General features: G+C 43.6%; 1 protein-coding gene across 1 annotated transcript; it reads left to right on the top strand.

The window, feature by feature from the left end:
- The first annotated feature begins 2,673 nt into the window (after positions 1 to 2,673).
- Positions 2,674 to 4,380, top strand: LOC108793431. Its single transcript, XM_018564379.1, has 2 exons — positions 2,674 to 3,152; positions 4,093 to 4,380. Exons 1-2 carry the CDS (start codon positions 2,739 to 2,741, stop codon positions 4,378 to 4,380), a joined length of 702 nt encoding a protein of 233 aa, XP_018419881.1. The 5' UTR covers positions 2,674 to 2,738.
- The last annotated feature ends 12,366 nt before the right edge of the window (positions 4,381 to 16,746 follow it).

The following is a 16,746-nucleotide window of genomic DNA, read 5'->3' on the forward strand; positions in this document are numbered from 1 at the left end:
GGAAGTTCCAGTATTGGGGTAAGTATCGGAGCATTTTGGCGAGTACTCAGCATTGGTGCATCCCGATGTGTTGCGTAAGACGTCTTGCGTAATTGTGAACAGCAACATAATAACAAACAAGATTTCTACATGAAATGCATTATCGAGCAGGAAAACGCAGCGAGGGTAACTAGTACTAAGACGTCGCCCGTCAATGTGTTGCATGTACACGCCTTGGAGAACAAACAATTATTTTTTGGGGGGGGGCAGGGTCAGAACCCGTGTTGGGTTTTTCCTGCTATCCGGAGCACCATAAGCGAGATTTCCCCTCACTCCCTGACCTGTTGACACAACGCTGATAAAGAATAACAATGATTAAAAGAAGCTGTGTCTTCGGTCCCCTTCCTCTTAGACTGTAAGCTAGTTTTGGCCTGGTCCTGCTCACCTACTGTATGTCAATAATGTTGGGTGGCTACTTTTGTTCCCCGTGGTCCCTGTGTGTGTGGTAAAGTAGTCACCGCTCCAAGCTCGCTCCCGGGATGGACTACAATCTCAATACAAATCAGTAATCTCAACATGAGATTGTAGTCCATCCCGGGAGCGAGCTTGGAGTGGTGACTACTTTACAACACACACAGGGACCATGGGGAACAGACGTAGCCCCCCTCCAGAAGGAAGGACAGTGTCAGCACCAATTCAGAGATGATTGGAGGATCTGCAGCTGAGTGATACACAAATAAGATACATTGTTTTTCAGAATTCAGGGACTTTAGTGCATTTTTAAGGTTTAAAAACTCCTAAATTTAGTGTCACTTTAATGAAGTGCTTCGTGTGCACATTCCTAAATGTCCCGCACAGAAGGGACACTTGTATCCAAGACAAGCACAGTGGAATGTACAGAAGCCAAAACGCCTCCATTGTTTCTTCCATCACTATACAAAAAGACTTTTAAGGTATACATTTTATATATGTTATTTTAACTATTATAAAAGCTGATTTCTCTCAAAGAGGTTTTGTATATATATATTATTATTATTGTTATTATTACATAGTATTTATAGAGCGCCAACAGTTTGCGCAGCGCTTTACAATACAAGGAAGACATTACAGTTACAATACAATTCAAGACAAGATGGTAAGGAGGGCCCGGCCCCTGAGGGCTTACAATCTAAAAGATTGGGAGGGGGAAATGATACATGAGGTAGCTGTGGGATATATATATATATAATGGATACAGATGGGAATATTTCAGAATATTATCAGGATACAAGATATTTAAAATGAAGGTGACCTAGTGGAGGGAGGTGAACCTACTGCTGACTTAGGAGAAGCAGCATGTAAACGTTGCATCAATAGATAAAAAACAGCATCTACCACAAAGCAATAACCTGCACAGTAAAGCCATATAATTATGAAGTAACTGATTTATGAATTGAGAAAATTGTCTTTTGTATAGTACGTGTTACTAAAATGAATATCGAATACAGAAAAGCTGGAAACAGCAATACTGCTTTTCCCCACCAGATGGCACTTAGGTTCACATAGAATTCTAGATGGTCTTTATGGATGAATTTTCTGGATGGTCTTTCTGGATGGTCATTCTGGATGTATTTTCTGGATGGTCTTTCTGGATGAACTTTCTGGATGGATTTTCTGGATGGCCTTTCTGGATGGATTTTCTGGATGGCCTTTCTGGATGGTCTTTCTGGATGGGTCCCCACCTCTCTCTTGACACTGTCGGGCTCTCGGCCCATAACCGAGTGCCTGACCTTTTAGAGGGGGTGACACCAAAATGACTTTCAGTCATTTTGGTGTCACCCCTCCAATGGTGCCACCCGGGTGCGGGCTGCACCCCCGCACCCTCCTTGTGATACCACTGCTGGAAACCCCTCATAATGGGCACAGCAGGTCTGCAGACCCAGGAACTCAGCACAGGGATCTCACCAATAGATAGCAGAAACTCTCAGGGGGTTAAACACTTCAGAATATACCATCACTAAAAAAGTTTTGGGGGGCTGACTCTCTGTTGAAGCAAAGGTCTGTTTGCCTTGTCATTGAAGGGGCAGGAGCAGAAACATGAAAGCATGAGGGTGTTTCAGCTTAACATAGGCGAGATGCTGTGCATGTCAATATTGCCCAGGCATTGTGTTCCCAACCAAATAATGACCCTTAAAATTCTTGCACTTGGATTTTTACACCAAAACAACTCAAAATGCAATTTATAACAAGCAGCTATTAAAGAGGGAATTCCAAGCACCATTCATACTCTCCGCGTGATTCCCTGGATTCCTGGCGCTCCGATTGATAAGTAATATTCAGCTGTTTTCACTAGAGAGATGTGGTCTCCGTGTCACTTCAAACTGGTGCTTACTGGTGCCGATGAACCCAATGTGAAGAAATGATTTATATCCTTGCTGGCAGCGCCAGATTTTTCTGATTCCAGGAAAATTTGTGATGCCGTTGTACATTGTGTCACCCTTGTGGCATGTCGGGCCAGTTTTTCCAGTAGGTAAATGAGCTTAACAAGCACGATCAGATATCAGCTCATGACAATTTCCCAAGCAATAAAAAAAAAGGAGGCCTTTCTGATCCAACGTTGATCTCCTTTATATAGGATCAGAACCTTCTGCACCTCAGGCAAAGACTTCTCCATACTGCTCCCCTGGCAGGTCCTAAAGTCTCCAGACGTACAGAGAGACGCGGCGCTCCCGTGGTGAATATATACCAGTAGCACTTTCCAAGCTAACCACTGGATCAAAATGACCATAGCTGATGCATTCGGATCATACTCCGGCGCCGGTACCAAAATCGTGGATACGGCCTTGCTGACCTTCTCTCTTATTGGAATACAAGCAATTTTAGACTCCAGCTTTCAATGTCCTTCAAACGCATACAGCTTGGCTCTTGGAGCCATCTACAGCCTCTCGTTCTTCTTGTGTCCGGCCATCGTCTTCATCTATCTGGGATTGTACCATTTCCCTGGCTTCAATAAGAAGCAATGCTGCCCGTGTTGGTCTGGCAATTGGGCTTGTATCTACGTTGTCATGAAGGTTGGAAAAGCTCCACTGATTTGGCTCCTGATTGCGATGACAGATGGACGGTACCTGACCTGCTTTGTCGTGGTGGTCTCCAACTATCGGCTAGATCATGACTTATACTTATTCATATTTCAGGTAAGGGGGTTCATTCGATGCACCATAAAATTGATTGGATATTAAAAGTAGAACAATATCTTTTAGAACCCAAATAGTGAGATAATCCCATTATCAGTTGTACCATTCCCTAAGTCTTTCCAGCGGGATTGCTTGTTTCCTTGTAGCAAATCTCCCAATTTGCTATGGCCAATCCTAAGCTAAAAGATTGTGTGTCACCCCACCCAATGGAAACTCCACCATCTACTGTGGGCAATCTCACTATTGTAGGAGAGGAGACACCTATACGATGGGGAAACCTTACAATTGCAGGAGAGGAGACACATCTACTGTAGGGGAAACCTCACTATTGTAGGAGAGGAGACACATCTACTGTAGGGGAAACCTCACTATTGCAGGAGAGGAGACACATCTACTGTAGGGGAAACCTCACTATTGTAAGAGAGGAGACACATCTACTGTAGGGGAAACCTCACTATTGTAAGAGAGGAGACACATCTACTGTAGGGGAAACCTCACTATTGTAAGAGAGGAGACACATCTACTATGGGGAAACCTCATTATTGTAGGAGAGGAGATACATCTGATATGGGGAAACCTCACTATTGTAGGAGAGGGGACACATCTACTGGGGGAAACCTTACTATTGTAAGAGAAGAGACACATCTACTGTGGGGAAACTTTACAATTGTAGGAGAGGAGTCACATATACTGTGGGGAAACCTCATTCTTGTAAGAGAGGAGACACATCTACTGTGGGGAAACCTCACTCTTGCATTGCTGGGACTTGTAGTCCCGCATAACTGGTGGTATTCTGCATTGACCCATACAGAGGACAGGAGGCGGGTCACTGGCACCCTGTAAAGTGTTGTCACCCCTCTGCAGCCATATCATGCAGTCCAGATGTTCTGGTCCGTAGATAAAGCCGACCTTTAACCCTTTCTGGTCTTCTTCTCCGCAGACCTCCGGAATGTTGGCCATCACCCTGTTTGTCGTGCTGTGGTACTACATATCGAAGTGCACCTGCCTGTGCCTGGAGGACAGTCGGCGTGCGTACGCGATGCTGGCCGATGTGGAGAATATTCTGGAAAATGATGAAACACAGAAAGAGAAAGACGAGGAGAAGAGGAAGTTCCTGTGCGCTCTGGAGCATGACGGGGAGTACCTGGATCGGAGAATCCCCAAATACATGAGGGACAAGGAGGATGTGATCAGCGCCAAGCTGACCCCACCCCCTGCCAACAACTAGAACGATGACAACGATAACGAGCACAAAAAGAGGATTTCATAGCGTGTGAGGATAAAAACAAAACATTACTCCATGTTCCTGAGCGTGCGCCGCCAACGTTTCAACGGATAAAAAAAATTAAGAAAAGGATTTTAATGTCCCTTTCATAGTGAAGACCAGAGCGCAGCAACCAAAAATGTCAACTGCGCCAATTCTGCTACGTACGTGCGTACCAACATTCGTCCGTTCTCGCAAAACCCCAAATTTCAGGATATTCGTCCGAATTACGAATCCGATCCGAATCCGAAACCCAAAACGAAAAACACAAACAGGACCCGATTTAGGAGCCTGTACAGGACAGGAAGTGATGTCACTTCCTCCCCCCTCCCCCAATGGAGACAAAACCCCATTATTAATAGAGCGGGGGAGGGTCAGAGATTGTGACAATGTATTTATTGCTCTCCCTGTAGCTTCCTGTCTCGGTGACAACCACACACCCTCCATGACTTGGAGGACAGGAAGTGACAGAAATCTCCCCATTGAGCTCAAAGGCAGAAATTAAACCCGACTAAAATATTTGCTCTTTCTTACCCTATCCAACCCCCCTTCCCCCGCCCCCAAAAAAGCCCCAGAGGCCTAAAATAAAAGGGATAATAATTACTTTTTTAAAGTTTCACGTTCGGGATCCCCACTCAGGTTTTTATCCCTATTTGGGTCCCCACTGGGGAGATTGAATCTCACTTCCTGTCCTGATGACATACAGACCGTGTTCTATCGAAACTTCCAACTTATCGACCTCTCCGACTCGTGATGTCAAATAAACAACGGCAAGAAAAACCTTGTCTACAAAATCAGCCAATGCGTTTCAGGGGCTCAAAATCCTCGCCCTTCTTCGGGGGGCTCAGATGGTATCAGTACTTTGAGGGGATCAGAAGTGTCGCATTCACCAGATCCAGTACTCTGCTATGTGAACTTCGGGATCAGTAAGTCAGCAAAACACGTTTCACCCCAAAAGACCGGGAAGATCTTTGAGCCCCGAAACGCGTTGGATGATTTTTGTATCTGCTTGGAATTAATGCAAAAATTAAAAGACTCCGCCCCCCCCCCCAGATTATTTGTTTGGTTCTCATTGGACTTTGTAGACGTGGATCTCAGGCTGTAGATTTAAAGGGACCCAGCCACCATGAAAAGCATGTGTGCACATGCAGCAGTTCACTGATATGTAATAAAACAATTTCCTGTCATGTTGGAGTTCTGATTGATGTCACGCTGCCGAGTCCGAGCTCTGACGTGCAGCAGATGATGTTCCCACAGGTGGGGATTAAGGAAGGGACACAGATAAAGCAATTTCTAGAAGTTTCCGTCTGCCGTTGAGATGTATCTGTGAGATCCTCACACTGAGATAAAAATGGCCGCCTTACTCTGGTGAAGGGCCCCGGGGGAACGCAGAGCTTGGCAAGGACGATCGGGCCCCATTCCAATTAGAAAAGAAAATCCCATAATTACAGAGAGATAATTGATACTTCCAATATTAATGAAGATGACTTTCGGCGTGATCCCAACTGCGTCACAAAACAATTACCTGGGAGATCCTCCACACCCCAAACATCCCGACACCCGGAATTCACAGTCCAACACGAGGGGACACCCCAAAGATCGGCCCCGTGTAATACAGATAAGAAGAATCCCACAAACCAAACACATGTAACTATTCATGGAAAACGTTACAATGTATAACAATTCACAAATCATATCATATCCCCTGCACATCAAATATCTGATATTATTATACATTGATATAGCTCTGACATATACCGCAGCGCTGTACAGAGAACACTCAGCCAGTCACATCAGTCTCTGTAAAGAGGAGCTTACACTCTAATGTCCGCCCCCCCCCACAGTCACATCAGTCTCTGTACAGAGGAGCTTACACTCTAATGTCCCCTCCCCCCACAGTCACATCAGTCTCTTCAAACATGTCTGCCTCCCTCTGTCTCCATTTTATTAGGGCTTATGGGATTTGTAGATTACAGAAGGATGTTATAGCTTGCTAGTTCAGTTTACAGGAAGTGACAATATTCAGTAGGATGTCCTGTGCTGGGGACACGTAATAAATGAATGACCTTTGAGAGCCAGGAGGTGACACTTCTACTTTGTGTGGTCAGTGGCTCTCAATCCCAGCTGTCACTGACTGTTGGGGACCACCTTACAAACCTATTTACATGCAGACTGCCCTAGATAACACCCTCATGTGATGCTGAGCCTTCATAATTGCCAGAACTGAGATCCAATGAATGAAAGGGGCGGAGTCAGGCTGGGGAGGAAAGGGTTCGATGATGCTGGACATCCTGCAGCCAGGAAAGGAGGCGGAGCGCTATCTGACTCGCTGCAGCGTCTAATGTACATTGTGAGAAGTTCCCGGTGTGCAGTGACATCAGAGGAAGAGGAGAGGAGCCGGTACAACTGAGGCTGAAGGGAAGGACAGAGGTCAGATAGAAGACTGAAGGGGAGGCCAGAGGTCAGATAGAAGACTGAAGGGGAGGACGGAGGTCAGATAGAAGACTGAAGGGGAGGACGGAGGTCAGATAGAAGACTGAAGGGGAGGGAGGGGAGGTCAGATAGAAGACTGAAGGGAAGGATGGAGGTCAGATAGAAGACTGAAGGGAAGGACGGAGGTCAGATAGAAGACTGAAGGGAAGGACGGAGGTCAGATAGAAGACTGAAGGGAAGGACGGAGGTCAGATAGAAGACTGAAGGGAAGGACGGAGGTCAGATAGAAGACTGAAGGGAAGGACGGAGGTCAGATAGAAGACTGAAGGGGAGGACAGAGGTCAGATAGAAGACTGAAGGGAAGGACGGAGGTCAGATAGAAGACTGAAGGGGAGGATGGAGGTCAGATAGAAGACTGAAGGGGAGGACGGAGGTCAGATAGAAGACTGAAGGGGAGGACAGAGGTCAGATAGAAGACTGAAGGCTGGAGTGTATCTTTAGGCAAACTGCCATTTGTTTTCACTGTGTGATATAATGAATGCAGAGTGAGTTGAGCTCTCTGACTGTTCGAATGAAGAGATATTGAATTGCAGGAAGTTCTGATCACATGATTCCTAAACTTTAATTGGTGATTCAAAAGGTAACATGGAACACATCTGGTTATATTTGCTGTACAATGTATCATTGATATGCGCTGGCGCTTGTTTAAAGAATAAAGATACAATGTCGCCATCTACTGATGAGAGGCGGTAACTCATTTATTATCTGCAAAGGTTTGCTGCCCCACCATAGAATCTGCTTCATATTTGCTCTTGGTGGTTAAAGCGGACCTCTACCCCCATGGACTAAAAATGACATCACTATACAGCTCTGTATGAAATCATCTTACATTTGTTAGCTAAACAAAAATACACTATATTACCAAAAGTATGGGCCCCTCCCCCTCCCAATCATTGGATTCAGGTGTTCCGTGAAATTTCCTTGCTACTAAATACTGTTGCTAGTATTGTAACAAAGTGGAAGCAACTGGGAACAACAGCAACTCAGCCAGGAAGTGGTCGGCCACGTCACATGACCGAGCTGGGTCAACGCATGCTGAAGCGCACGGTGCGCAGAAGTCACCAACTGTCTATCCCCCAACATCAGTACCTGACCATACAAACGGTCCAACATTCCCATAGACACGCTCCTAAACCTTGTGGACGCCTTCCCAGAAGAGGCGGAGCTGTTATAGCGGCCTAGGGCGGAGCCAACCCAATATTGAACCCTACGGACGAAGAATAGGGGGGCCATTATGTTCATGTGCATTTAAAGGCGTCCCAATACAATATATTGTATGTTTATTTTAATTACAATTTATTTTATTTCCACTTCCTGGTCCACTTTGGCACAAATGATAATCTGTGTCCAAGCGTTGCATCCTGGGTAGGTTACATCAGCAGAGCATTGCTGGGAAATCTCATCTGTAAGAGAAAGGCATTTTCCTCCGCTGAGATGATGTGCCTGGTCACATGTCCTATGTAGAAAAGTCACTCTCACTCCAGCTTGATTTCAATTATTGACCTCTGTAGTGTCACGTCATAGCTATGATGTGACACTACAGGAGGTCAATAAATATTGACTGAAATCAAGCTGGCGAGCGAGTGACTTTTCTACATTTACATTGATCTGCGGAAGCATCTGCTGCCACTTTGGAACCCACCAGATACTTAAGGGTTCTGTCCGGTCAAGTGTGCGATGGGTCCCATTTGAACATTGGTCACATTTCCTAGTCACATGTGCCAGAGTTCCAGGAAGTAAAGGGAGATCTTGTAACCCGCCCTTAGTAAAAATGGCCGCTGTGAGAAGAATGGGGAAGAACAGAAACATAAGGTATGCAAAGAATTATATCCAGAAGTATCTGTTTGTAGATCATTGTTATTATTAAACATTTATAAAGGTGAATCTGTTGCCATTTCAAAGATCTGTGTAAAGTTACTCTTGAATAAGGAAACAAAAGTGCTGATGACAATAATATATTCTGCCGGGTACAGCTATCAAACTTTTGGGTTTGGGTTGCTTTGCACAGCTTCTTCATTGTTTATCTTTTTCTACGCTGCTCCACCCTTATCTATTCCTCATTGGTCCTGCTTGAATGATTAACAGATACATAAAAGTGAAAGCAGATTATAACAGACAGAAGGAAACCCGACTCTGCATCGGACACTACACCCAAAGTGTTCCCCCTGAGCGGAGCCGAATCCATTCCTCACAATGTCGTCAAATGGAAAAGGTAAAATGCCGAACGTCGCCTCCTTTATCAAACAAAACTTCAACATTGTGGAGAACTCCCTCGTTTTTTTCGTCCTTCTCGGGTTGGAAAAACTCATGGACCTGGAATTTAATTGTCCCGGGGACCAACTCCTGGCAATCGTGTACAGCTTGGCGTTCCTTGTTCTACCAGCGGCAATCGTCGGATGTGTGGCGTGCTATTTAAGCCCCCAAGGGATGACGTGCTGCAAAACAAAGAAAAGGGAGAACAACTCTGCCAGTGATGAAGAAGAGGGCGGAGGAATCCGTACGTTTCACATGGAAATGTCAGAAGAGACAAACAAGACCAAGAACACAAAATGTGGATGTTGCTGTGAAAATATAACGAGTCATTTTTTTTGGATTAAAGCCATCGTGTTTTGGATGCTGATCGTATTCACAGACGGACGATACGCCGATTGTTTAGTGAAGTCCGCGGATCAGTTAGTAGAAATACACAAATCAAATATCTCTAATTCAGCACCTCTGCTGAGCTGGACAGAAGTAAGAGATAATTACTTGATACACTTGTTCCAGGTAAATAAATGTTTTATCTATGAGAAGTTTTGAGAACACATAGTCAGACACATCAACCTCTGCACCAACGGAGCTTACACTCTAATGTCCCCCCAAAGTCACATCAGTCTCTGTACAGAGGAGCTGACACTCTAATGTCCCCCCCAAAGTCACATCAGTCTCTGTACAGAGGAGCTGACACTCTAATGTCCCCCCCACAGTCACACACTATTATTATACATTTATATTAGGGCTGTGCAAATTAACGATTAATTTCTCGATTAATCGTTAATCTTTTTGATCAATTTAAATTTTTTTGATCGATTAATTTTTTTTTAAAACTCTCTGCACGAGCGCCAGCCGCGGCATTGGCCTATACACATACAGCACAGCAATGAAGTCATACAATGAACTAGGATCACACTAATCCAGCACGTTATTATTCTGAGTTGCCCCACGTGAGAATAATAACGTGCTGGATTAGTGTGATCCTAGTTAATTTTATTACTTCATTGCTGCGCTTTATGTGTATAGGCCAATGTAGTTGGATCTGTATGTGCATTATAATTAATCGAAATGAATCAATTAATCGATTAAAAAATAATTTCGATTAATCGAACACAAAAATTTTAATCATTACCAGCCCTAATTTATATAGCTCTCACATATGCTGCAGTGCTGTACAGAGAACACTGAGCCAGTCACATCAGTCTCTGCACTGGTGGAGCTTACACTCGAATGTCCCCCCTCCCACAGTCCCACACTATTATTATATAGCTCTGACATATACCGCAGTGTTGTACAGAGGACACTGAGCCAGTCACATCAGTCTCTGTACAGAGGAGCTTACACTCTAATGTCCCCTCCACTACAGTCACATCAGTCTCTGTACAGAGGAGCTTACACTCTAAGCTTGTTGCTCATTTTGTGGCTGATAGATATCTACAGAGAGGCCATAGCCAAGCCTCAGCTCTATTCATGTCTCATTATATTTGTTGTTCACTGCATGATATATACATGTGTCATTTTGACCATTGTAGGTGAACGGAGTGATTTTGCAGCAAAATTTCTGTTGCCCGTTGAACTGAGATACCCAAACCTCCGAATAATAACCCTAAAGGTAATGTTAGGTCTAATAGTAACCCAAAACCCAACATTAACCCCAATGTTAACTGTAACCCTGGAGCTAACCTAACATTAATCCTAAGGCTAACCATCACCCCCAATCCTAACACTGTCCTCTTGTTTTTAGACAAAGTGTTACAAATGTTATCTGTAATGAACAGAAATCAGTAGGCAGAACCTTTAAAAGGAGCTGATCCAGCAGAGGAGCAGAGCTCAGTCCGGGCAGGATCAGAGTCTGTGCAAGTCAACCAAGTTCAGTATCCAAGAAGCAAAACTCAGAGTCCATGTAACAGGTCAGAATTCAGGAACCAGTGTATCAGACAGACTATAAGCCAACTGAACCCAAAAACAAGACAAGAACCTAAAACTGAATTCCAGGGCTCAGCCAGCAGTGCGAAGTGGGGCTTCTCCTCTGGATCCCCACTGCTCTCCCCCATCTTTATGCAGTGGGTATCCGCTCGGCCATGCTGCTGTGACAGCGGCTCCCTCTTCGCACCTCACCCCGTCGGCTTCAGCGCTTCCTTCACTTCTCCTCGGATCCCCCGCTGCATAAAGATGGGGGAGAGCAGTGGGGATCCAGAGGAGAAGCTGCAGGCTGAGCTCCCTTCTGTGCGTGGCTGAGCGGCGGAGGATGGGTAAATATCAGTCCAGTCACCCTGCACAAGGAGAGAGAGCAGCAGTGAGCGGTCTTTATTACAGGAGGGGGCGGAGAAAAGACCAGTCACCCTGCACCAGGAGCGAGAGCAGCAGTGACCGGTCTTTATTACAGGAAGCTCCAAGTCTCACACGGGATTACTGCACAGATCTGGAAGAAATACACAAAGCTCACCAGGCTTCAAGAGGAACACACATGACTCTTGTGTGAGTACAATGTTTGGTGATCTTGGAGTTCATCTTTAAATTGCTGGCCAAAAAGTAAGGAGACCCAGGGGAGGCCACTAAAGTAATAAACTGTATATAAATATCTATGGCATACAATCCAAATCAAAACAGTCAGCAGAACAGGTAAGATGTAAGTCTATTATATATATAAGGCGACTTAGCAGCTACAACTCCTGGCACAAAGTCATGTGACCACCATGTCATCACTAATTTCTGGTCAAATGGGTAATTTTGCTGCAAATGTATTTTTGGCTAAATGACTTCACACATCTAGTTTTACATACCCACCCTTTGTTTTTTTTTTTTTCTATCTAATAGATTATAATGTGTACTACTGTTTAAAATGTTCCTCTCTTATCCCTCAGATTATTGGTCTCCTGGTGTTTCTGGTGGTCATCATTATGGTCGTATGCCACGAATTTAAGATCCATTACATCCTCTCACGGTGCGGGGTTAAATTTAAATCAGAATCAGAGAGGTCTAAGAAGATGAATGAAGACATTTTGCTTCAGATCACTGAGGACACCATACAGAAACAAGCCAAACAGATGCAGAGGGAGTTTGTAGTGAATCTTCTTAGCAGGGAAGACTGGGCATCCTATGACCCGGGGCAGCCCAATGCCCTGAAGGAACTGGAAAAAATCACAGGCAAATGCAAAGCGGAAATAAAGAAACAACTGGAAGTGCATGCACCACCGAAAACTAGGAGAGACCGGGTCTAACTCCCAGCACACAATTGACAAGCTCTACAAGAATTGTAAAGAGCAAAATTCCAAACAGGAAGAAATAAAGGAGGATATTTGTGGTATTTGGACTCTAAACATCAACATCAATAGTTTTTTTTTTACATTCACAAATTCTTCTGGTTAAAACCATAAAAAAATACAATATGTATCATTTTCTTGTAACTAAAAGTTTGCTTTGTCAGAAGTGCATGGAGCGGCAATGGGGACCTTACACGCCCAATCTCAAGCTAACCTTTACCTGGGGGTGGGGTGGGGTGGGAGCCTTGTATTAACTTGGTTTAGGTAAGCATTCCACTTTTAATTTTTTTCAAATAACATTTTTTTTACAATCACATATTCTCCTGGTTGAAAACCATTACAATCTTATAGTTGTATGTTATACATCACACATTATCTGGCATATGCTGATTTTCATCCAACGTGTTTCTTGGAACAAAGTCCACTTTTTCAAGTATTCACATGCAATTCAAATGATAAGCGTAATCTTTTAAAAACATAAACACGTCATTTGAGTCACAGGGGTATGGTCACATACATTATTTGATCATTGTAATTAACCACTTGCTGTCCGGGGCCCAGCTTATTAGTAAACATCCACCCATTGTGAAAATGAGGTCATGTATGAAGGACATTTCTGGTGCACCAAAAATACCTGACAAAACGTTCTATTTTGAAAGCAGGAAATTTGGCAGAACAGCCCAGAATATTCCAATTAAGGAAACAGTTATATTTAATGCTACAAAGTAAATATGAACCATAACCGACTTCCAATTAGTTTGCTCTAGCAGCATGTATCATAAACAATTGCTAGAATTCTTGTTTTTACTTTTTTTTAAATTCCTTTGTTACATCTCAGTGCTGCTGATCTCCTGCAGCCACTTCCAGTCTGCATTCACTCTAGTGATGGCTATATTGCATTTCTCAAGGTGTACGTGTAAAAAATAAATCAAGGCAACTGGACTTGCTGTGCCTTGATTTTTTACAGATATACCATGACCTGGATGAATGAGAACCTTCACAGATATTTCTCAGGGCGGGTTTCCTGATGGTGACAACAGTGTACCATGTCTGTGTGATGGAAAGGTCACTTGTAGTCGCCATCGGAAGCCCATGTAAAAGGGTGTCAACCTAGGAGCCAATTGGGAAACAGGAGCAGAGTGATGTCACCCTATAAAAGGAAGTTTCTGAACAAGGAGCTTAATAATTTTTTTTTTTTTTAATATTCAATTTTTATTGATATTTGCAAAAGATTATACACACAAACATATAAAGTACAAACCGTCCAGTCCAGATATCATTAGGTACTCACATCACTTATAATGCAGCCCGTAATTGTAAAAGGCTATTTCCATCTATGACTAGACTATTACAAGACATGAAAAACATATACCAGGTAAACCCCAGCAATTAGAGAAATAGAAAAAGGGAAAGAAAAAGCCTGAAAGCAGTGAAAAGAGGTTGAGAGAGAAGGTTGTAGAGGAGGGGGGGGAGTGGCGCAAGCTCATTGGTATACACCAATTTCACAGTTACAGTTCTAAAACGGTAGCACAACTCTGTTCAATGCTACAAAGCTGCATTCTCCGGGTGTGAGGCCCCCGAACATCTACATGGTCAAGTACCCATTCTCTACAGCCGCATCAGTTATCAGAGCCATACCCCGTAGGGGGGAGTAGAACTGAGGCCCGTCAGCCACATAGTAGATCGGCATAGCGTGTAGTTTGTTTGAAAGTGGTCCATGAGTCCCAGGTAAGTTCAAAGCGAGACCTACGGTCTTGTCTAGATAGAGTTAGTTCCTCCATTAAACAAAGATATTTCACTTTGTGTGTCCATTCCTTTAAGGACGGAATTGTAGTTGAGTTCCAGTGTTTGGGGATAAGGGACTTTGCTGCATTCAGCAGGTGAGGGAGTAACGATTTCTTATAAGTCCGACATGAGGAAAAGATCTGAGCAGGTTTCTTCAAGGATGTTATTTTATATGACAAAGTGCGATTGTAAAGAACGTTTGCGAGTTCCAGTTTTGACCATTTTGTATTGTTTTAAAATGATTCTCAAACCGAAGCAGCAAAGCCATGGATACTGTGTATGAATATCACAGCAATATATGGGAAACATTTGTATAGGTACATTGTTACATTGTTTGAAAAAAGTCACAAGTCCATCAAGTTCAACCTAATTTACCCTGGAAAAGACATACCCTATGGGGAGGTTGTATCCTTGTATCCTCTAGGGATCTGTGTGTTTATAATTTTATTGTCTCCATACAGTTTATACTAGGGATGCACCGATACCAAGTACCGTACTCGGTACAAGTACAAGTACAGATACTTTTCAAGCTCCAAGACATGACTAGAGAAAAATGCAAAAGTTAGGAGGCAGCTGTCATGTGTAAGGAGCACACGGAGCTCCTGGGATTTGTACATCTCTGTTATAATGTATGATTTTGGTTTTATAAATATATATAAAAGGATGCACCAATACCATTTTTGCAAGTACAAGTACTGATACATTTGTTTATTGTCATGTGACAGTTTTTCTAAAACAATACAGACTAATGATTTCAGGACAGTGGTGGAGTGCCAGAGCCCAGGTCCCGGCTACAACCTCTGCAACCCTGGGAGTTCTCATGAAAATGCCAAGTATCGGCACTGGTACTCGAACAGTATCGGTGCATCCCTAGTTTAAACTATCATTAGGCTCAGGATCCACTTTTGGGGGAGCTTGGCAACTCTGACATAGAAGGAAAGGATCATGGAAATCAAATTGTAAGATGACATAATTTGTCAGAAATTCTGCTTTATTCTCATTGTGTGTGTGTGCATTACACAATTGCCTTTATACGGCGTGCCTGCTTTTAAAATAACTTGAGTTTCAGGATCTGGGACTTGGTCATGACCATATTTAATCAGGGATCCCCGGTCAATTTGTTTACAAACAGCAGACGTCTGGAGAGGGTGATAGCACGGTGGGGCAAGGTCTTGCATGTTGTGTATTTGGGTGGCGGGTCATTATGGTGGCAACTCATGATTTACTCTGGATCTACATTGCTGGATGACATAATTGATGTTGGGTGTACATTGTGGGACATGTGTGTACATTTTTATTTCCGGAGGGGTGTGTTTAAAGAAATTCCTATGCTCCTCGGCTCCATCTAGTGGGCATAATGAGGTGTACATCTACAACACAGCGAGCAGATCTGCGAATGTTTTTCAAATACACCCCTATGTGTCTGCATTCTACAGGGAGCCATTTAGGAGTCTGGGTTGAGCTCGTATGATGTTTCAAAGAAACAGAAAAGAAAGTCTCTTATGATTGTTAATATGTTAGTTGTGAATGTTTAAAGCGACATTAAACCCCGCCCCAATCTTGCTGTAGGGACTTACCTTAAGTGATGCCTTTTGATCTGATCATCTTCTCCCTTCAAGTAGTTTTCAGCAGTCCCTCTAGCAGTCCCACGGTGTTTGTCCGCCGTGCACGCTCACGGCTACATGCATTGACTTCTATTGAGTCTCTCCTCTTCTCCCTGCCGGTGATCTCCACTTCCCGGATCTCCCTGCACGGCAGTTTGGAGAAGCTGAATGCTGCAGCCGGGAGCATGTGGCTGTGACACAGGTAAGTTTTTACCTATTTGTTATCTTTATAATTTTTTAAAAAGGTTTTTGCAAGCAGTAGATATATGAAAAAAATAAGACTTTAATTCTACTTTAAGTGAATACGTTTTTATGTTAAAAATGTGTGCTTTGGAGGTCCCACGTGGCAATTGTCCAGTATTGGAGCTTAAATGCCTCCCGTTTTGATGAAGACACAAGGTCCCCTGCTGTACTTACTATGTCCAAAATCTCAGCACTCTTTACATAGTTGTTGAGGTTGAATAAAGACATAGGTCAATCGAGTTCAACCTATGTGAGCTTATGTGTATGTTTCACCTCATCTACCTCATAGTTTCCCGCTTTTTGATTTTATTCAGGTCCTCCTGTATTGTTCTGTCTAATCTTGAGTTTATTACCCCCGCCAGTTTTTATATAATCAGCAAACACAGAAACATGGCTATCAACCCCTTCCTCAATATCATAAAAAGAGAGCTGCGGCCTAACCCTTTTTTGCCACTGTTCACTGTGGGGTCACATGGGGACATATATCAATGTCCTCCTGTGACCCGAAACTCAGCATATAGGGGGGCTATTGCCCCCTATATGCTGAGAGCGCAGAGCCGCGCTGCAGCCGGGATGGATCCCAACAATATTGTCAATATCCACCCCACTGGCTGATTGACAGCTGGTTCTGTGATGTCACCATATATGTATCAAATTATAAATATATATATATATATATACATATATAT

The sequence above is a fragment of the Nanorana parkeri genome, unplaced genomic scaffold (genome assembly GCF_000935625.1).
Source record: "Nanorana parkeri isolate BGI_ZX_2015 unplaced genomic scaffold, ASM93562v1 scaffold748, whole genome shotgun sequence".
Taxonomy (NCBI): Eukaryota; Metazoa; Chordata; class Amphibia; order Anura; family Dicroglossidae; genus Nanorana; species Nanorana parkeri.

What these genes read in the sequence shown, in the direction of transcription:
- LOC108793431 (XM_018564379.1), top strand. Translation starts at nt 2,739, where the DNA reads ATGACCATAGCTGATGCATTCGGATCATACTCCGGCGCCGGTACCAAA. An exon ending in TATACTTATTCATATTTCAG is followed by an intron (nt 3,153 to 4,092) that starts GTAAGGGGGTTC and finishes TCTTCTCCGCAG; the next exon opens with ACCTCCGGAATGTTGGCCAT.